General features: G+C 33.3%; 2 protein-coding genes across 2 annotated transcripts; both read left to right on the top strand.

The window, feature by feature from the left end:
- The first annotated feature begins 9,429 nt into the window (after positions 1–9,429).
- LOC114753190 (uncharacterized) lies at positions 9,430–12,719 on the top strand. The gene is made up of 6 exons (XM_028941849.1): positions 9,430–9,581; positions 9,772–10,076; positions 10,437–10,690; positions 10,792–10,825; positions 10,948–11,672; positions 12,230–12,719. Exons 1-6 carry the CDS (start codon positions 9,496–9,498, stop codon positions 12,485–12,487), a joined length of 1,662 nt encoding a protein of 553 aa, XP_028797682.1. The 5' UTR covers positions 9,430–9,495; the 3' UTR covers positions 12,488–12,719.
- A 1,483-nt stretch (positions 12,720–14,202) lies between these two features.
- Positions 14,203–21,514, top strand: LOC114753188 (putative vacuolar protein sorting-associated protein 13A; the record flags this gene model as incomplete). Its single annotated transcript, XM_028941847.1, has 15 exons — positions 14,203–14,392; positions 14,534–14,673; positions 15,234–15,311; positions 15,440–15,552; positions 15,813–15,906; positions 16,976–17,019; positions 17,310–17,378; positions 17,528–17,592; positions 18,079–18,286; positions 19,755–19,823; positions 19,916–19,995; positions 20,269–20,418; positions 20,778–20,841; positions 21,100–21,201; positions 21,317–21,514. Coding segments are annotated over exons 2-15 (1,431 nt in total), but the record flags the coding sequence as incomplete, so codon positions are not given.
- Between the last annotated feature and the right edge of the window lie 832 nt (positions 21,515–22,346).

Genomic DNA, 22,346 nt, shown 5'->3' with positions numbered 1-22,346 from the left:
GCAACCAGATATCTTTGTTATTTGCAAATCAAATTTAATATATTTCCAAAAAAATATTAAATATCTTTCAGTCAACTTAATCACTAGTGAGATTTTTTTTCCACTCAGAAAATTTGAATTCAAAATCTTAGTGGAAATATATTGAATTTCTTTTACCTAACCCCATCACAGTGCTAGTAATTTTAAGGGGTTTTTTAATCTAAACATAACATCTAGGTTTTTAAGAAATATACACACTCAAACTTAAGGCACACATAATTAATTTTTTAATTTAAACGATGGAATTAATTGTTTACTTAAGCAAAATCTGGGAAAAGACCCTTCAACTAATGTCACTTTTGTAGTTTGGAGGGTTTTTGGCCGCCAGGTAATAATTTGTAGGGTTTGGTTTTCTGGATTCAGGAAGAACAATCATGGAGGTGTGAAGATACTGATGTTTGATCTCACAGGGCAGTAGCGAGAACGAAAACGAATGAAATGATATCATAACAGAAAATGTCAAGATTATACAAGCGCGTAAAGAATCCAGCAAAGAGTCCACGTCATAAAACTACGAGTTATTAATAATAATAAACCTACGTGCATGTATCTCTCAAACAATCATTTCAAATCAGTATTTAATCTCACAGTAAATTACAAAAATTCTCATTAAATTTTGTTAAATCATGTAACTTTCTTTTGAAAAAATTTCTATAATTTGTACATGTATAACATGTATAATGACTACTAAAGCCTTGGTTTAGATGGTAGAAGATTGTAATAGTTTAATTAGAGATCTCAAGCTTGAATTCTTGTGTTAAATATTTAGTGTTTTCCCCAAAGCTTACCCAGCTGAATCTTAACTACTTTATGATTTGAATTAACTCTTTAAAAGTAATTTTACAAAATCAAATAAGTATGTGAGATAATTAGAGAAGTTTTGTTTTTTATTTATGTGAAAAATATTTTTTAAGTGATTCAAGGGGCTCCCAAACCCCAATAAGAATATAGGTAAAGCAATTTTTATGATTTAACAAGAAAATAAATTCACATCCAATTAATTAAAATAAATATTATATTCGGATTCTCGCTTCTGTCACTTTCACGTTCATCAAATAAATCCGGCTACAGCATATTATGTTCTCCCAGCTGTGTTCCACGCCAAAACCATACTTATTTGTTTTCTAGTCGATATTTTAGAAAAAAAGACAAAATATTTTATTTTTTTAAATATATGGACCATATTCATTTCTCATAATTTAATTCAGGGGTCAGTTCTTCGTTTTTTTTCTAAATTTTAAATTATGTATAACTATTTTTTATTTTGTTATAAAAGCTATTTTAATTTTAAAATTTCGTAATAAATTGAAACTTGAAAAAAATTACGAGCTCAACTCACAGAATTTTTAAAAACGTTGACACATAATTCAAATTTTAAAGAAAATGTTATAAATTCTTACATACATATTTTATTTTCAACAGGCCATATGGAAGCATTGCCAAATTCAACTAGAGACAACATGATGAATATAATTTATTCAATTCACGAGCTTCTAATTATTGTTAAAGAGGTTAAGTTTATATGAGTAGATAAGCTGATGTTGGCAATTATTATTTTTTTTAAAGAAGTTAAAGTTGTCATATATCGTAAGGATTACAGAAGCAATCAGGAAAAAAAGGAAAAAAAAAAAAAACATGCTTCACAGCAATGAATAATCCCTTTGAATTAAAGCCACTGAAGATGTAAAACGGGCGTCAGCTGAAATCCATGTGACAACAATTCAGTCTTAGTTTGCACACAAAAATCAGAAAGGATAAGACAAATATAGTGTTAATTGATAGTGCTTTCTTATAGTCATAGGACTAAAACTTTAAGCTGGTTCCTTTGGAAATAATACACAAGTTTTGTTGCGTTGATATGGACACAATATTAAATATATTAGTTCCTTCTTGAAGATCCCTTTGACAAAGTAAAACTTCAATTATTATGGCCTCTACCGACTTAGCACGTTTTCTTGAATAATTAAATATTGAAAATGAAACTCTTTTTTTTCCCCCTTGATAAAGGCATCACGCAGGAGAAAATTAAGTAGGAAATTGATGAGGATTGATTTTAATATCCTCATACCAATAAAGACGGTGCTCATTCATAAATCATCAGCCAGAACAAGTTTTGGTCGAGCATATCACACTTAGATAAAGATTCGTTGATTTTTACCTGTTTAATAAAATATAATCTTCTGGTCCTTAATATATAACCTATTATTTAATTAGTTGATCTTAATCCTAAATATAAGATCTATTTGTCACATTAATTTTCACTGATTATTGATGATTTCAAGAAAAATGACTCTAGATTTATGAGTATTTTATATATATTTCATGCTTTTTTATTAAGTAATAATAAGAATCCATATGCAGTTTTTCTTACAGTATGTTTACCAGCCTACCCAGTCCAAAAAATAATAAATGTACAGTTGTCTAGTAATACAATAAGCATACAATTAATTATGGTTCGATTTGTTTGAATTATTAAATGTGATCTGGTATGGTTGACTCAGCATCAATTGATTTTTCTTTTTTATAAAACATAATTATATTTATCTCAATTCGTCTGAGGGGGTGTTTGGTTGTCAAGAAAAATATTTTTCAAAACATTTTTTCACAAATCGAGATAAACTCCTCCATATATTTACTTCGTATACCGTAAAAACACTTATAAAATCATAGTTTTGATTTTATCCAAACACTCCCTAACATGCCAAAGTAAACGAGGCAAAACTGTTAATTTCAACCGGTAATTGGATCTCAGAATTTCAATCCACTTAGCGAGATGGTAATTAAGCTAATCAAACTGGACCCACCCATTTAATCCCTATAGCAAATCTGATTGGTCTGCCACTGGACACATGCCAAGTTGGTCCCTTTGATAGTTTAGTTTTACTTTCTTTTTTGTTGGCGAAAAAAATGTTTAACTTTCTTTTTAGTTAACAAGTGTAAGGGTCCTTGATCAAACAATTCCCATGTTATTATCATATATTCATATCTCGTATAATGTCGTGGCAGAAAAATTCGATGATAACGATAGAAAGAATTATAATCAAATGAAAAATCATTATAAAATTTTACAAACACAATAATTAAAATTTAATATTATAAATATATTATTATTTTCTATACAAGGATTTATCACTCTTTACCGCTTATTTGTTATGAGATTTTATTTGATCATTACACTTTTTTATTCAAATCTCATAATTTTTCTTAGTTGAATCAGTGCCATTTTTCTAAAAAAATATATTACTACTATTACTATTATTTTTTATTATTAATTAATCAATTTAAGAGTCAGCTTAAGGGAGGAGAGAAAAAAGGAGAAAAAACAAAAAAGTTTCGAAGTGGAGCACAGCGGTGGGTGGCACGCCATGTGGCATATATTAAGAGGTTGGTAACGACGAGCCTCCACGTTTGAAAGTGGAGAAAAGCAAAGGACAACAAAATCAAATAACACGTCATATGTGTCGGTGGATTAAATAAGAATATATTAACTCCGGTCTTAAATATAAGAATTAGTTGATTAATTTAAGAAGATTAAAACAAATTAAATTAGTTATTTATAATAAATAAGTATTGTCTTTTTTAAAATATTTTTACTAATTAAGTGTTTTGGTTAGAATTACTATTATTAAGAGAACTACCTTAAAAAAAGTATAAATATAAAAAATAAAATAAATTAGAATCTTATATTTAGAATTAAAATAAAAATCAAATGAAATTTTATATTAATGACCAGAGGCAGTATAATTTTTGAATGATTGTTTGCATGAAAACGATTGAAAAACAAAATTTTCCACATACGAATTAATTAATTTTGTTCTTTCAAACAAGTTATGTTCAATTAGCTTTAAAAAAATTGCACAAATATATGCATATCGTGTCGGTAGTGCATGTCCTTTTACTAATCGTGGGCTTTTATTTTGCTGTGCGATATTTAATGTAAATATTTGTGTCAGAATGAAATAATTTTTTTAAAAAAATTAAACTGTATTATCGACATTTCGTCAATTGAAAGATTGATGGAAATTACATTTTAAAACATGGGAGAGATTTGTGTAGTACGACTTTTTTTTTTGGATAAATTATGCGATGATTGATCCAAAAAAAAATTATGGGATGCAACTTTGAATTTAAGATGAAAGTTTATATAAATCATAAAAATAACACCGGGGATATGTAATTGAACTAAAATAAAATGAGAGAAAATTGCTCATAAGTTTTCTGTAAAGAATTCGATACAAAAAATTTATTCGGAATTCAATTAATAATACTAATAATATTGATAGTAATCAAAATGTCATGAAAAAACTCATCACTATCCATATTATTTGTACGTTATAAATAGTTTGATTTTTTCAGATCTCATAATTTATTTTAAAGAAGTGTCAAGGTATTAATATTCATATAAGTTTTTATTTTTAAATTGCAGGTGACATATAGGAGTAAGAAGGGAAACTTATCTTCACGAATAGTCGAAGACAGAGAATTGAAGAAAGTGGCAAAGGAATGTGTTTCTTTACGACCAAAAAAGCTTCTCTCTTACTACCTACAACATTCTATTTCTGCCCAAAGAAATAACCTTCTTTTTTATTTTTGTCTATATATTTGTTAGAATGGAAACAAAGATTTGAAATCCAGAACCAAATCACTAGATTTCGTCTGAAATTAAATATTCCTCTGATTCTAAATATAATACCTTTTTTTAGTGTAAATTACACTATAAAAATGATCTTATATTTAAAAGCGGAATGAGTATATTTTCAACGTCATTGCTTCATTCGCATGCAATAAACCAGGTTATATATATGTATATGTATGTATGTATGTATATGACTACGACCACACTATTCTACGTACCATTCTAGGATGGTTTCGTATAGTATAACAAAATACTATAAATTTTATGATTTATGAAAAGTCCCCGTTTGATATTAAAAAGCTAAATACTACATCCGATCTTAATTATAAGAACTAGTTGATTAATTTGAGAAAGTTAAGAAAGTAAGTTAAATTAGTTATTTGTAATACATAGACGTTGTCTTTCTAAAAATATCATTGCTAATTAAGGGTGTTGGTGAGAACTATTATTATTATAAGGACTATTTTGAAAAAAATACATAAATATTAGAGACAAAATAGATTGAGATCTTATATTTATGATCAAAATCAAAGTTAAATGAGATCTTATATTAAAAAATGGAGATAGTATTGACAACTTACTCGGGATCTCTTGATCCAACAATAATAGCCTCACTCTAAAAATTTAAACTGAGTATTTTAAATTTAAATTTGAGATAATTAGCATATTAAAAATATTATAAGCATCTTAAAGGTAGTTGAGATGGATAGAGATTTTATATCCTGATAAATTTTAGAGATACCATGTAAATTGGATAATATCTTAAAGAATTTAGCATGGGATAAAGGTCAGATCACAGACTGGGAAGAGTTTCACGAATAAAGTGAGAATAGGGATCTAAAGTTACATGTGAAAGTACAACAAAAATCCTGAATATGATTTCACGTGATCCCTGGGTAACTACGCAAGTTTGTTTATTTTTTATTTTTTGGATTACTCCATCCGGTATTCTAAGGAAATAGGCGTCTTTCAGTCGTGACAACGTCCCCAGACTAATTCGGATTCGGGGGCTTGCAAGGATCCATACGGACGGCGCCCCCTGGCCCCTTGGAGTGCTGCGTTCCCACATCTCGAACTCGAGATCCGTAGTTAAGCTAGGACGACCCCAACCAGTCGACCTAACTCCGCGGGGTTGCAAGTTTGTTTGTTTTAAATGTCTATTAAGAGTCGATCGAGGTCTAGATATTAATAAATTATGTGCACTAATTTGATTTATTATTGAAATCACGTATAATGGATCAGATATATTAAATGTTTATATTAAGCTATATGCTTTATTGGTATTGGAGCATATCCACGAAATATATAATTTAAAAGAAAAAATTGATGAAAATTTCCTGCTATAAAATTTATTATACAAATGTACCTAAAGATTCATGTTCCTGAGCGAATATAGCTTTTCTTTAAATATTACCTCCAGTCCTAATTATAAGATTTTATTTGTAGTATATAAACATAGTTTTATAATTAGAACCGGAGGTCATATATACAGCATATATTTAGCTATCTGCAAATATGTTTCTTTTACATATGGTTAAAATTAGGTTGTGTGCAGTTGAAAAATCAGAGATAAGTTGCGCCTAGATTCTTTAACGAATTTCAGGTATATTTGGGCAATAAATTTTATAATGAATGATTTTTTTTAAAATTTTTTTCCAGACTTAGATGTACATAAAAATATAAACAACTTAATTAAATGGGTTCGGAATGGAGACTTGAACTGCTTAGCAGATACGTAAAATCACACTTGGCTCTTTGTTCTCGTGTTTTAGCGAGGATACATGTGATCACACTTTATTTTTATTTTCACCCCTAAATCAGTATCTTCCAACTCAAGATTTTGTCGGCTTCTTCCGCACATAAAAATGTTCACCTAATATTTTGTGTGTACGTGTATAAATTTTGCTGGACAATCGTTGTTGTCATTGTTTGAAGGCAGTGCTTGTTATAATGTGACTGACCCACGTTTTTTCCCCCAAAATCTTTGGGTCTGCTCGGATATACAGTGAACAAGCAGCTGGATCATGAAATGGCAAACCCCTACCTGAAGTAACACGCACATGGTGGGCTATTATGGGACTATAGATTTAAATCCTACGCTTAGGGTTAGTTTGGTTTATGCAAACAATATCTAACTAACAGGGATTGAGTCTAACAAAAAAAAACTAATTTCTCGTAACGTAACAAATAAAGATTCACGTTTCTATTGCAAAACATGGTTATATTTAGTATCCAACAGTACTTAACACTTTATAAGATTACATTTTCTTGGATAGAATATTTTAATGAAATAAAGATAAAAATTAATGAAGTAGAATTACATTTTGTACGAGATTGAGAGAAATAAAAATTTCATACTTCCTTTTCTTTGTATCATGAGGATTTAGCCGGCCAAATACACACACAACTCGTGAGAATTTCCATAGCGCATCCTATTTTTACCCTGAACCAGCATTGACTACTTAAAATGTCGCTGTATTAAAATCAATGACAAGGCCAAAGACTATTTGATCTAGTGACACAAGTCGTGTGGCACGAGGTCTAAGGTTTTATCCCAACTACATCTAAATGCGACAAAAAGGGATGGCATGAAGCTATTACAATGATGAAAAAGTGCCAACTTAGTGAAGTTGGAGAAATGAGTCAATCAGGTCAATTGCTTTATAATTTTGTGGTATGAAAGTTCTCCCATAAACAAGTAATTGCACGTTTGATCTCATTTATAAACTCAATATAATGCATGTAAGAGCATGATCTCTTTGTAACTATAAGTATGATCTCTTTCTAATTATAATGAGCACATGAGTTATTCTCGTTAGATGAAAAATAACCAAAAAAGAGAGAAGATATTTACATTAAAGAAATGGTGAATCCCACGACAAGAAGTTTGAAATGAAATTATTAAATCCCAAATAAAGAATTCCTACAAAAATTTGTTGTTATTTATAAGTCTAGTGTTGTAAAAACTCATTACAGTATTGCATCAAATCTGATTTGAGATTTAATAATTTCAAATCTTTTGGAATTTTTCCTTGAACAAGAAAAAGAGAAGCTAGGGAAGGGAAGCTTTCGGCTTGTTTGGAGTCCCGTTCAAAATGAACTTTTAAGCAAGTTCACGTAAGTTGAGATAAAACTTTCTTGACATGTTTATCTCGTATTCTATAAATTACATTTGAAAAGCTACTTATAATGGGTGTTTAGATGGCATGAGAAGTACTTTTCAAAAGTACTTTTTTACAAATCGAGATAAAATCCTCTATATATTTACTTCGTATACTATAAAATCACTTCTCAAACTATGATTAGGTTTCCATTCCAACATCTCCCAAGTCAATCTAAACAAACCCTTTGCCGGGAGGCGAGGAAAGTCGTTACAAACGCATCCAATTTCTGTTTCACAAAAAACTGCTATTCGGCCCAATTGGCTCAGAGGCCCGTGCCTTTGAGTCGTAAAGGGCAGCGTTTTTGGAGGCGCCTTGGCCATCACAATTCAGTGATTCACAGCACAAAGGCCAAAATATGTTCAAGAAAACAAGGAGGTTGCCTGTCACATGTTCACAACAAACATATTACTTAAAAGAAACTGTTCCCTTACCAATATTTTCTTATGCATAAAGAAATACAATAAAATAAGATAAATGGATTTGTAAATATCAAATAATATTTTTATTCTTAGTCACCAGTTTCATGCCAGAACAACCATAATTGATATCTTGAATTCAACTAAAAACCTTCCGATGTCAACACCTTTTTAAGTATAAATTCTGTATAAATAAATCTAGAGAGTCATTTTCCATTAACGATTCCGCAGAAATCAATCCGGCAGATGATACTATCAAATATTACATAATTAGAAAAATAATAACTAAGTTGAAAAAGGTTGAAAAATCGCATTAAAATACTGGGAACCGTATCTTCAGTGGGCGAAGGGAAAAGGACGGATAGGAATCATAGGATGCGCGGCCGCATGAGACTACGCACGTTCTGTTTGAGGAATGCTTGCCGACCAATATATTTATTATGTTTCTCTGGTTTTTAATATAAAACCTATTGAATTAATTTGATTAGATTAAGAAAGTTAAGTAAGTTAATTAATTATAAGAATTATGATATGATTTTCTTAAAATACTATAATTATTTTTTTTAATATTTTTTTTCCTCTTCTACTTGATTATGGTTAAGGGAGTATCCATAAGGTAATTTAAGAAAAACTAATAAATATGAGAAATAAGTCTGATATTTAGAATTAAAATTAAATCAATAATTAGGTTATATATTAAGGACCAGAGGAGTATCATTTTGCAGACATATGACAGCGATTTCTTATACTTATATATAATACCACATTTAATAGTTAATTAATTTAAGTAAATTAAAAAATTAGTTAAGTTAGTTATTTGTAATAAATATGTATTATCTTTTTTAAAATATCATTGCTAATTAAGTTTATTGGCTACAACTATAATCATTATTATCTTAAAAAAATAAATAAATATAAAAAACAATGTGAATTGGGCCTTATATTTAAACTTCTTATAACGGTACGCAGTAATTTCAAAGAAGTTGACGACACTTTTGACCACGATGGCCGGTGTCATAATATTCTCATATTGATAGGTACCCGAAACCCAAAACCACTATGCTTCCCCCGATTTTCGCCCCAAAAGTACATATTACTTTCTGGAGTTTAACAAGGTTGCTTGTTACTTGGACCTAGCACTACTTGCCTACACGTAACCCCGAATGATCATTACGCCTCCGTATAAATTCAACCAGATTCATTCTGCTTTCCCAAAGCCAATCCGCACAATCTAGCAGTCATGTCTGTGGAGATTGATCACGCCATTGACGATGAAGCTTCTCGCGAGCTAATGGATGAAAAGCCGACGGGCGATTATGGCTTCAGGTGCCTCATTTTTTTGGGTTCGGCAACTGTTTTATATTATATTCAGAGATTCTCAAACAGTCACACTTGACTGGTCTTTGCACACCAACTACACTCCTTCAAATCGGCTGCATGCATGCAAGGTTTTTAATCCCAGAGTGTTACTTGAAAGAATTGACATTGCTAATGTGCGATACTATTTGGCTTTTAGGTATTTGATTGTTCGCCCAGAGAATGGTGGCATAAGGGATTTGCTAAGCTACACTATCAGGGGTGACAAACAGAGTTTTGAGAAGTTTTTGGAGACCAACTACGATGTTAAAGAGGGACCACCTGGTAGTCGTGACATGGATAATGATGATCACAGATGGGTTATTATGGTTTCCATTGTGGTTCGCAAGATCATTGCTCTTTTGGCCAAGCCTATGCAGTGGACTGGCTGCTTGGTTGACTTTCTGTTGAATCTTCTGTTCCAGAATGGAAACTTGCTTGGTCTACTTTACAACATCATCCGTGGTACTGCGATGTTTTGAATGGTTATTTAATCTTGTGCTACTCACTGTCATCTCTGTTTCTGGCTACCTGAACATGAATCTCTGTATTCTTGCAACTAAAATATTTGTGGTTAAGACTAGCTGTCTTTGAGTACAATGTCTTCTGAACTGTGAAGAGAAAAAAAAAGATTTCAAGATTATCAAACAGTGCTCGCCGCTCTTAACCTGTGACGACCTTGTAGAAAGCGAAAATTTTGTTGAATTGCTATTACTTACAATAAGTTATTTCGACCCCAAAAAAAAAAGTATTACAGTTAGTTATATGTCAAAATCGTAAAACTCTTGGCATAATTAATTGACCGTTGTAATTGGTTTTGAACAGGTAAAGTGGTGGTACCGCGGAGGGACACAGACACTTTTATCAGCACAATTGGTCACTTAGATGGTAGGGTTGATCTTTACAGGGACCAAGAGTTAGCGAAAGCAAACATTAGTGGCGGGGATTCTATACACAGAGAGAGCATATTTAAGCCAGAAATGGGAAACAGAGCTTTAATGGATCTCTGCATGATGGCTTCCAAGCTGGCGTATGAGAATGCCAAAGTCATCAAAAGTGTTGTGAACCATCACTGGAAGGTAAGTTGCTCCAATCTCTTTGAAAGTTACAATTTCAGTACACAGGGTACTTAGCCATATACTTTAGAGAAGAAAGTAAATTTATTTCTTTTGAATGACAGATGCACTTTGTGGATTTCTATGATTGCTGGAATGGTAAGATATTATGGGAGGCATGCTAGAATGCTGTGCAAAAAAATTCACGAGTTACTTGTATATCGTTATGCCTTATGCTAACATTGTTTAGTAATCTTTCTTTCTGTGTATGTAAATGATAGATTTCCAAAAGGAGTTGTCCACCCAAGTGTTTATTTTCTGTAACAACATCGAAGATGCAAACTTGGTAGCAGTCAGCTTTAGGGGCACTGAACCTTTCGATGCTGATGATTGGAGTACTGATTTTGATTACTCCTGGTATGAGATCCCAAACTTGGGAAAAATCCACATGGGGTTCCTGGAAGCCTTAGGCTTAGGCAGCAGAATCGAACCCACGAGCTTTTACAAACACATTCAAAGGAAAAATGAGAAGTTAAGCTGCTCAAATGCGTCATCAAACAATGAATCTGATTCAGATCAAGGTGGATGGGAATGGGATCATTCTTGTGATTCTAAGACACCATTGAAGAAAGATGAGAGAACTGCATATTATATCGTTAGGGAGAGACTCAAAAGCTTGTTAAATGAGCACAAGAATGCAAAGTTTGTAGTTACTGGGCATAGCTTGGGTGGAGCTTTAGCCATATTGTTTCCAACAGTGCTGATTTTTCATGAAGAGACGGAGATAATGGAAAGGCTTCTGGGAGTTTACACATATGGCCAACCCAGGATTGGAAATGAGCAACTTGGAAGGTTCATGGAAGCTCATCTGCAACATCCTTTTCAAAGGTACTTCAGGATCGTCTACTGTAATGATCTTGTGCCGAGGTTGCCTTATGATGATAAAACCTTCTTGTACAAACATTTTGGAGTGTGCCTTTACTATAACAGCTTTTACATTGAACAGGTAGGTATTTGTTTTCTATCTTCCATTTCCTAATTTAGTTTGTTGTTTTTGGTATGTCATTCTTCTATCTCAACACACAGACCCATATTATATCATCTTTGCCTTGTTTTTCGTGGTTACCAGCTTACCATGACGCCAAGTCCTAGCATACACTTTTTTATTCTAACTTCATTAAAGTGAAAGCCACCTAGTTTCAGTCCTAACTTTGTTGAATTTTTAATTCACTTTAGTAGTTGAAATGACATGAGTTCATTTTGTTTTATGAAATATTATTGCATGCACTTGGTATGCAGAAGATAGATTGATTGGATTTGTTTATAAACAGACAAATACGTATGCAAGATACATATTTCAAGAGATGAACTACTAGTGTGAGTTTGATGTATTGTATAGAGTTTGAGAAATGAGCTGCACTATTCAATGGGACCTGCAACTACTTGGTTCTGTTATGATTGGATTATTGATCAGTTTTTGTATGCTGGATCTAGAAAATTGTGTTCTTTAAGGTGCTGATTTGTTTTCCGTTTTTAATTTTGGTGGGGCACCCAATTCTGAAGAGATTGAATGAGGAGCCGAATAAAAATTTCTTTGGAATGAGACGTTTCATACCAAAACATCTGAATGCTGTATGGGAGTTAATGAGAAGCTTAGCAATAGGCTACATTTATGGACCGGACTATAAGGAAGGGTGGTTCCGCATATTTGCAAGAGTACAAGGATTGGTTCTTCCTGGTATTTCTGCACATTGTCCCACAGATTATGTCAACTCCGTAAGACTTGGACAGGAAAGCTCCATTCAGATGTCTTGTTTCTAGGGACTGACTTTCCGTCCCTTGCCTTGTCTCATGAGGAATCCTAAACATCACACATGAGGGGGAAAGTAGTCTGTTGTTAGTTATTGCTATGTATTTTTCAGTTTTTTGCAGTTCAGAACTGTCAGATATTTGTTAATATTGTTGTAACCGAGTTAATTGAGCAATGCCATTTTATAACGAGGGTTATGGTCTGTTTGGTACGATGGAATTGGGCCACATGAAAATGAAAATGATTTCCATCACCATGTTTGTGTTGATAGGATGGAATCGGAAAAATTTCTAATTCCTCTTTCATCAAAATTGATGGAATTGATTTCCAATTTACCGCCCCAAGTTTTACAATTTCACCTCCCATAAATTCATTTTTAATTTGAAACCTCATATCAAGCATGTTATCAAATTCATCCATATCCGCATTAATATTAGTTTTAGTGTACCAAACGAGTAGTTTGGGATTGATAATGTTTTTCTCCTGTAGACAATTTTTTTATAAGTTTCACATTATATATATTTGTTAATCACATTAAAATGATGAATTATGTTAAATACCTCGTATTGAATATTGGCAGTGACTATTTATTAACTTTTTGAAAATTAAGCAGCCTTATAATTTCTTTCATTCTGTTTAAAACTTAAGTGGTTATTATGCATACACAAATACATGCATATGTAACTTAAAGTGGTTTGCATGAACTTCATATCGGATGCTTCTGTTTGTTGGGTCAGAACTTTTCATGCTGTGAACTCCGTAATGGTGCTATTTGTTTTTTGAACAAACTTATTCATGCTATAAAAACCACAACCTAATTAATAGAAATGGGGTTAGCGAGAGTGATTAGTTTGAATTTTTACTGGAAGAAGTATTTATATTTAATGTATAACAATACCTCAAATAGGATTACTTTAAATGGTATCTGCGTTCAAAGGGGAAAAAAAGACAGCCCCCTTTACCCACCTAAGTACCCCTAAAAAATTGATTGATTGATATTCAATTGATAATTAATTGATGATGATCGATGTTAGTGATAATTCACAAAATAAGACAATTGATTACGTCATAGTTGTTGCTTTGGCGCCGTGAGGACTGAGGAAAACCCCACAACCCCATGCTTTTTTTTTTTTTTTCTTTTGGGAGAGTTATCATGAGGTTTCAAGAAAAAAAATCTAATTGTCAAGAAGTTCCAATGACAAGTGACTAATATGAACATATTGTTATTTTTTTATTATGAAACTTGCCATTGCATACCTTTCAATTGTCAATGAAAATCCCTTTATTAGGACCTGATTATAATTGGGAGAATTATAATGAGGTTCTAAAAAAGAAAAATAATTACTAAAAAATCCTAATAATAATATAAGTAACCTGTAATGACAAATTTCAAAATATAAAATAACAAATTTTAAGATTTATTTTATAATTTTTTTTTCAGACCTCACAATAATTCTTTCTTTGTAATTCTTCCTTTTCTTTCTCATTTTCTTGGTCATATTAGAGTTCAAAATAAAATTCTAAGGCAGTCTCTTTGGGTAAAGCCCAAAATCTGAAAAGTCATTTTAAAAAAATGACAGCGGCTAGTGGGCCGTTTAACCCAATCTGATTAATCACCGGGTTAAACGAATGGGCATTTCTTGCGCCAAACGAACGCTCTGCCCGCGTTCTTTTCGCCCCGAAAAAAAAAATAAAAAATCTGGGCGCCTTCCGGCATTTGCCGCGGTGTAGTTGCAGAGCGCTGAGTCGCAAGGCGGGGAGTCGCCAACCATCCCAGTGTTCAGGTATCTCATCGACACGCTGTAGTCTTGTCTGGTCCCTTCTCCGTTGTAGTACGACCAGCTCGTGAACGGCATGAGGCCTCCCAGCAGGTGGGGGAGGGACGAATTTGGCTTAATCACTGTAAATTTTGCAGGGTAAATGAAGACTCTTTGACTTGTCTTTTATTCATGGGGGAGGGGGAGAGTCTGGTTTTTGTTTATATGTTTGTATATTGTAGTGTTTAGTTACTTAAATTTTCGGGTTTCGCTGACATGGTTACGGTTTATTTATTTCAGTTATACTAAGCAATACTGATGTTGTGAAGACAATAGTCCGGCAATGTTCGAAGGATTAGTTCGTCAGGTGCTTCTGGGTTACCTAGGCCGATATGTCAAAGATATCCAGAAAGAGCAGCTGAAGATCACTCTTTGGAATGGTACGTCAGATTTTCTAGTGTTCGTCTGGTTATTATTTTATTTTCTCTGAGCTGTTAATAATCTTCTTGAAGTTGATTTTGTCGTATAATTAGCGACTAAATGTCTATTAACGTCTGTATGTGAAGATGCACCCACATGAGAACCGACTGTTTGGACGCACTGAGCTTGCAATTATTTATGTTTGGGATACTTTTGTTGCAGTGATATTCCCTTACGACTTTGATAGTTTTTATCACGACTGTGGTTTTCGGGACATTCATATATATTCGTTTGGTGCTCAGTTCACTTTTTAATTTCTTAAGAGGTCCGCAGTTTCTTCTTTAATCAACAGGCTGATGTTTCCTAGCGCTTGAGAGGATTTGTTTCCACATTTGATTTGGAGAGTTTGCCATATTTTATGCCTTATAATCTATAAACATGTGTTCTAGTAATTTTAAGCGTGATGGCTTCTAACTCTCTGTGTGTGTGTGTGTGTGTGTGTGTGTGTGTGGATATTAGCACTTTTAAATGAAGGGTGTTTTTGAACTGATGCTGGGGTTAATTATGTATTGTCACAAAGAGGAAGTATTACTGGAGAATGTGGAGCTGATACTTGAAGCGTTTGATTATCTCCAACTGCCATTTGCTCTGAAGCAAGGTACTGGAACTGCGTCCTTAAAAACGTGACAATTTCTGATGAATGGTTTTCTAATAATGGTGGCTGGCAGCTTGTGCATAGAAGCTTGTATTTACTCATTCCTAACGAAAATTGAAAATTATGGCCAGGTCGAGTTGGGAGGTTAAGCATCAAAATTCCATGGAAAAAGCTTGGCTGGGATCCCATTATAATAGTATTAGAGGATGTCTTCATTTCTGCATCCCAACGAGGGGATCAAGAGGTATTTCTTGGATCTACTACTACTACATCTAACCTTGATTCTTCTGGATTTATATTTGGTTTTATCAGCATGCTTTTCTTCTTCTGGGATGGTATTCTACCTTTTTCTTGTATGATTCTCTTTGTGTTAAATGTCTTTTCCCGTATGAGACAATTAAAAAAGAAAGCCCACTTACTCAGGCATATCATTTGAGACAAAGCTCTTTTTATCAAGTACATTGTTATACCATTTATTTGCAATTTGAGTTTCCTCTGTGTTAGTGGAGCGAGTATGCTGTTGAAAAGAGAGAGTTTGCAGCGAAAAAGGCCAAACTTGCAGCAGCTGAGTTGGGAAAACTGTCCAGGCGTGTGTGTGGTAAGTCGTTTTTTCCCCTTGTTTTGATAGGGAAAGGAATTCATTAAGGAATTACAAAGTTAGAAAATAAGAGAAGGCGTCCTCCAAAAGAAACATAGAAGGAAAAGAGAAGTACAGGAGTCATTGAAATAACTACAATTTCCGAAACATTGAAAAGCAGCTGAGTCTATATATCTGAGCAATGCCATTCCTAGTCAAATTTGTGGATGTGATGACTAAGTCACTTACATAGGTCAAGTTTGAAGAGCTTAGTGGCAAGCTGGGAATAATCAATATCTATTTTTCCAGCTTGAAGGATAGTGTTGGCTGTGGGCTTCACTCTTATAGGCCCATTATCCCATTAACCTAGTTTCTTGTTTATTTTTATTATCTTTGATGTACCTTTTAGATTTATTTTCATATCTCATCATATCTTGTCTATCATGATTCTTAGGAGGAAATTAGGTTATCTTTTTATCGGGAATTAATCCTCCATAGACTATATGTATTGGCGCTTATATCAATGAAAATTAAGATTTTGCACCGCAGCTCAAATGCTTTTAGTTTGCATAGTCTTCGTATCATCATGTGCTTAGATGTATTACAGGGTTGTGCTCTTAAGTAGAAGTAATATATTCTGTTCGACTTCTGTTCTTTAATTGGTGACTTTGCAATTTGTTCTGGAAGCAATTGTTAGGGTCCTAATACGCTGCTACCAAAAAATAGCCTTAGTAGTGCCATTTCTTAACTTTTGCTTTGTAAAGAAAAAGTATGATATCGTTAGCTATCATAGCCTTTTCTCTGACTGAAATGTTTTTAGCATGAAACTTAAAAAAGTTTGAACCTTTATTTCGAATATGTCACCTTTTGTTGAGAGTGAACTGGCATTTAATAGGATCCATGATCATACTAGCTATACAAAATTAGAAAAACATAGAGCAAAAGAGCCTTAAAAACTGAAATATATGCTGTCAATTCACCCAACATATCTGAAAGGGACATTCCTTTTGAACAATACTGAAGTATTAATGGGGGATTGATTAAAGGTCTTATCACTGATTCTGAGGGAGCGGTGGTTCCTCAATTGCAGGTAGTCATGCTGGTCAGTCCTTCATTTCTTACATCACTGCAAAGGTATGATTTCTTTGTCCTTTTATCAATGTCATCGTTGCTGAGGATGATTTTTTTTTTGGATCTCAATCTAACTTTATTCCTTATTAATAGTAAAAATGAAACTTTTTTAGTCTTGGGTAAGATTGTTGTTTTGGTTGCGATATTCAGTAAATATGGGTTCTTCATACACCAAAGACGAACACTATATCGCAAACTTAGTTTACTTTCTTCCATTCTTCATTTGTTTGTGCCTTATCTTGTTCTGCGTGTGATAATACAGCATTATGTGTGCTCTTTTATTTTTCTTCTAGATTCTTGACAGCATCCAAGTGGCCATAAGAAACTTCCATGTTTTATACAGTGATACACAGAATGATCAAGTAAGTTTATCTTTTCTGTCATCATTTTTTTCCTTCAATTAACCTTGGGTTCTTTATGCTGCATTAAAGTCTACCATTTCTAGGGATTTTTTTTTTGTTTGTCAATAATGTATCCTGAATGTTTGCTTACCCTTACTATAATCTTACAGGGAAATATTTCGATTGGTTTAAAGTTTTCCAGTTTGACCATTACGAAGCAACAACTCCTCACTGGGTAGTGTTCTCGCTTACATCTTAGTTTTAATTGTAATTGAATAACAACTTGTATTTTATCTTAGAGAGATTGATTGTTACTAGTGGTAGCATTGTCTTTGCTTAAGTTTATTAGACAACCTGAAAATATGTTTTTTTTGGCCCATTGATGAGAGAATATTGACCATTTTTCCTTATGAAGGAGGGAGGAGGCTGACAGGCTGAAAATAAATAGAAAATGTAGAGCCAAATGGACATGTAGGGCAAAGCTCGATTATGAAGCACTTGATCTCCATTGGAGTTTGAAGTGCAGTTATATTTAGTGTATTTTGTTAGAATGGTTCCTTTCCTAGTCCAAGTTTTATCATTACCACAGAAAAGAACATTAATGGATCTAGACTGGAGCGGTTGTTTTAGTAAAATTTGTTTGAAGGCAGAACACGATATATCTGAGATGTTAACGAATTAGTCGGCTGTGATTTGATGTGGTCTTTCTTCAATATTGCAGATTGTCAAGTGGAAGGGGGAGAGTCGGCCAAGTGAATAAAACTATAGAGATTAGAGGACTGGAGTTTTATTCCAGTATGTTTCATGAGACATTGGACTTGGTGGCTTTGGGCAATGTGGGGAATTCCACATCACAAAGCAATATTAAATCTGAAGGCCAAAGTTACAAGTCTATATTGGCACCGTGTGATGTAACCTTCATGTTTTCGGTATAAACATCTTAGCTGAGAATCATATTTTCCATATTAGTCATTACATCTTCTGTCCTTTGTCTTAATTATGACTAGTATATCTTGTAGACCAGTAGTCTATAGGTGTATCTTCCAAACATTCTTATTCTTAGGCACTGTTCTGGGTTCTTTTCACACATTTCTGGGACTGGTTGCTGTACTGTGAACTGATATTAAATTCAAGGCCGTTTGGGTAGTTTCTGTGGGTGTAGTGGTCAGATGTGCGGGTTCACTGGTGCATGAGAGCTGATAGTCATTATGCTTACCCAAAAAATATCCATTCATTATCCATACCCTCCCCTTGGATGGGCATTTTGGAATATATGGTTGGTTATCATAAATTATTGCATTCACTGTGACAAAAAATTTTCTTAAGGCAGATGGCTAGCAACAATACCCAATTTGAGTCGGGGAACACCCAGGAAAATAACACTTTATTGCACCAGGATCTAATTTTCCTCTATTACCAATTTGAACAAAGGCTGGATCAAAACCTTTGATGGTCATTAAAGGATTTGAGAAGGTTTTAAGTAGTGTTTGTAATGGGATGATGAAATTCGAGTGTGTGGCAGTAAGTTTGGCTTATCCCTGTGGGGGGTTAGGGACATTGTGTTGTGTAATAAAGGGAAGGGAATGAATTAGTTAGGTGGCTGAATGGGTTTGTCAGGAAGAAGAGGCTGTTATGAATGTTGATAAGCCAAATCCTGTATAAGGTGTGAGGCTTGTAAATGATGAGGTATATTGAAATATTGAATAAAGCAAATGGATGGAGTAATTGTGCTATACCACAGAGAACCGCATGAGCAGATAATTCAGTTATTTTAATCAGTTCTTTTGGACAGTCAACTACAGTGAGAAGCATGTCCCATAGTCCTTTGAAACTGATATAAATTATGTATTTATTCATTGATGGTAGTTTGCACCTTCTCATGTACTTTGGGGAGGGCTTTGATGACTTCCTTGTGGATTGATGCGAATTGATTTCTCAGGGGTGTCCATTTTTGATTTACAAAGGGATCGAAGTTCTTTGTTCCCAAAAAGTCTTTCCAGTTTCTTTCTTTTGACTTAGGAGGATGATCTGTCCTCTGTTTTTCATATTGTTATCTCTTCTCAATAAACTTCTTCTTAAATTTATTATTAAAAGGATTGGCTCTTTCGAGTTAAATTTTCTTTTTTGCTTTTCTCATTTCAGGGTTTTTTTGGTTCTATTGTGTGGTGCATTTTTCATTTACTTACAATCTTCTTATATATATATATATATATATTTTGGAAAAAAGAAATGGAAAATTTTAGACCTTTTTGTTGTATAGGTTCATTATGTTGCCCTTACTGCTTACTCTTTGCTAATTTTGGGTATGAATTATCATTTTACTGGATAATTACCTGATCATTAATTGCAATTGAAACTTTGATCGCCTTTTCTTTTTAATTGATTTTTCTCCTCTAGGCTAACAGATCTGAAAAGCTTGATGACAGTGCTCCTCAGTATTCTGTTACTGCTGAATTGACTGGTTTGGTTTGTACACTTTCTGAAGGCATTTGTTAATTTTGATTGTGTTATTATTTTTCTCTCCTACATACCCTGATAATATGTTTCGTGTTTATCAGGATGTCTCTTTAGATGAGGCTCAGCTACACCAGATGTTTATTGTGTGGGATTATGTATGCACTTGTCGATTAAGAGAACGGTGTGTCTCACACTGTAACTGTTGTATTGTAACTGATGTCTTTATATACTACCATTGAGTAGATAGTTGTCTGATCATTTATAAATTGCATTTTACTACAAGGAAATGGGTCCATTTGCATGAACATCCACAGTAATATAGACTGATGATATAAGCCCAGTAATTACTATCATTATTGTATCTAGAATAATCTAGTATTTTGTTCTCTTTTGATGCATTCCCCCCTTTAAAACATATGTTTTATATTTATTTGATAGGATATGTTATATGTAGGTATGGTCGTTATCGGCCTTGGCATAGCCCTTTATCGAGGAGAATTCAGGGCTGGCCATTATTATGGTGGCGCTATGCACAGGAATCTGTCCTCTCAGATGTTCGCAAGAAATTAAAGAAAAACTCATGGAGATACCTTGGGGAGCGATTGTAAGTCTTTGGAAAGATTACCCTTTCTATAAATAATTGATAATTTATAATGCTGGATTTTGAGGTTTTGGTTGTCCCGTGAATTTCAATCCAACAAGTTACACATGCACAAATTAAGGATGCTGCTGCATTATTTTCTAGACTGAATTACTTCTGAAAGCTGAGTATTCACCGTGAACACCATATAAAGTGTGTTTGTTGTTGGAAGAAAATTAAAGGCTAAAATAAGATTCACCCTTGCCATAGGGAATATCAAACCTTTGATAAATGTGATATCTTTCGAGGTTTTGCCATGTGAAATCTATTTTACATTCATGACACTTTCATTGCTTGATGATATCCTTGTTTTTATAATATAGAAGCTATCGTCGGAGGTACATTGACTTATACAAGACCAAGCTGGATTTTCTTAGACAAGAACAGGTGATTGTTGTTTTTCTTTCGACAGACATTTTCATTTATGCATTTCTATCTATGTAATATAAAATTCTTTATTGTTGGGTTTCAATGAGGATCTTTTGGAGTTTGTGTTTTGGATTGTTAGTTTCGTATAATCTTGTTTATTATTTCAAATGTGATGCTATTAGAAATTCAATTTTGCTGATGTCTTATTATTATTATTATTTAGGGCAGTAATTTTTTTAATTGCAAAGTTGCATTTTTTAAATTTGTTTTTATTAGCCAGTTGATGATGAGGTTCTTCAAGAACTGGAGCAAATGGAGAAAGAATCAGATGTAGATGACATTTTGAATTATCGGGCTGGTGCAGAATATGAGATGCAGGTACTTGGCTCTTCATTTAATTGGCTTATACGGGTAAAGTTTACTCTATTACAATGCTGTATTAGAGTATGGTAAACTCTGGTTCTTAAAGCTTGTCATGCGTGTTTGCTGACAGGAATTCTTTTTGAGGTGTTCTAAACCTGACATCGGCGTGAATGGTGTTGATATACCTGCAGAAAAGTCTTCCAATGATGAACGCAACTCTGGCAAATCACGGGGATGGCTGAATTGGCTATCTCGAGGTATGCTTGGTGCTGGAGGAACTGATGATTCTAGTCAGTTTTCTGGGATTGTTTCTGATGATGTTATTAAGGTACTGGTGCCCATTTATAAAGTAAAGCACATTTCATGTCCTTCTAGGTTTGGTGTATTTACAATAGTCATTTTATAAGGAAATTCGTTTCTATTCTCTTTCTGTGGAAAAACTACTGCCCCCCTTTCCTTTTCTATTACTCATGGAGGCATATTGTGCTGTTTATATTTTTTTTATTGAATACAAAGCAACAATTTTAGGCTCGATGAAATGATAATAGGCAGATAATATAGAACTTATAAACTGGAAAGAAGATAGATGGTTGAATTTGTAAAAGCATGTGTACTCTTACTGTTGTTTTATGGGCAAAGAATAAAAATTGGCACAATGGGTAAGAGTAGAGGAGAACATACTAGACTAGAAATTTTCTGAGGAAATGGCTGAGTGGACGGAAGATGTAAAGTGTGTGCATATCCTTTCATATTGCATTTGCCTTATTTACAAGGGATAAAGAAAGAGTAGTCCAGTGGGTAGTTCAAAAATTAGTGCAATAAACCTGGATGCTAATATGTACAACTCTTTGATTCAATTGAACAAACGAAACGAATACTAAATTCTCATGACCTGAGCAATTAATCAGCGTGCCTTGGCACCTAGACAGCTGTTGATTGGTTTTGCTTGGGGTTATTAATATTTTCATGTTTCATGATGTGTCAAAAGGCAGAGGAAGGTGAATATGATATTTTTTCGAATGTTATTTTTTAATCTGCATGAAATATAATTTTAATTTTAGCTCATTCGTATTTGATTCTGAACAAGTTGTTGATATTGATCATTGCATCTACTCCTTTCAGAGCATTAACAAGCGTCAATGAAACCTTTATTCTATTAA

Source organism: Neltuma alba, unplaced genomic scaffold (assembly GCF_004799145.2).
Source record: "Neltuma alba isolate B1F8T4 unplaced genomic scaffold, ASM479914v2 tig00007759_pilon, whole genome shotgun sequence".
NCBI classification, from domain to species: domain Eukaryota; kingdom Viridiplantae; phylum Streptophyta; class Magnoliopsida; order Fabales; family Fabaceae; genus Neltuma; species Neltuma alba.
Note: the sequence above shows the minus strand (reverse complement) of the source record. Positions and strands in the feature narration are given on the sequence as shown.

Coding starts and splice junctions, on each gene's coding strand:
- LOC114753190 (XM_028941849.1), top strand. CDS start 9,496: ATGTCTGTGGAGATTGATCACGCCATTGACGATGAAGCTTCTCGCGAG. Junction 9,582..9,771: donor ACGGGCGATTATGGCTTCAG/GTGCCTCATTTT, acceptor TTTGGCTTTTAG/GTATTTGATTGTTCGCCCAG. Junction 11,673..12,229: donor ACAGCTTTTACATTGAACAG/GTAGGTATTTGT, acceptor CCAATTCTGAAG/AGATTGAATGAGGAGCCGAA.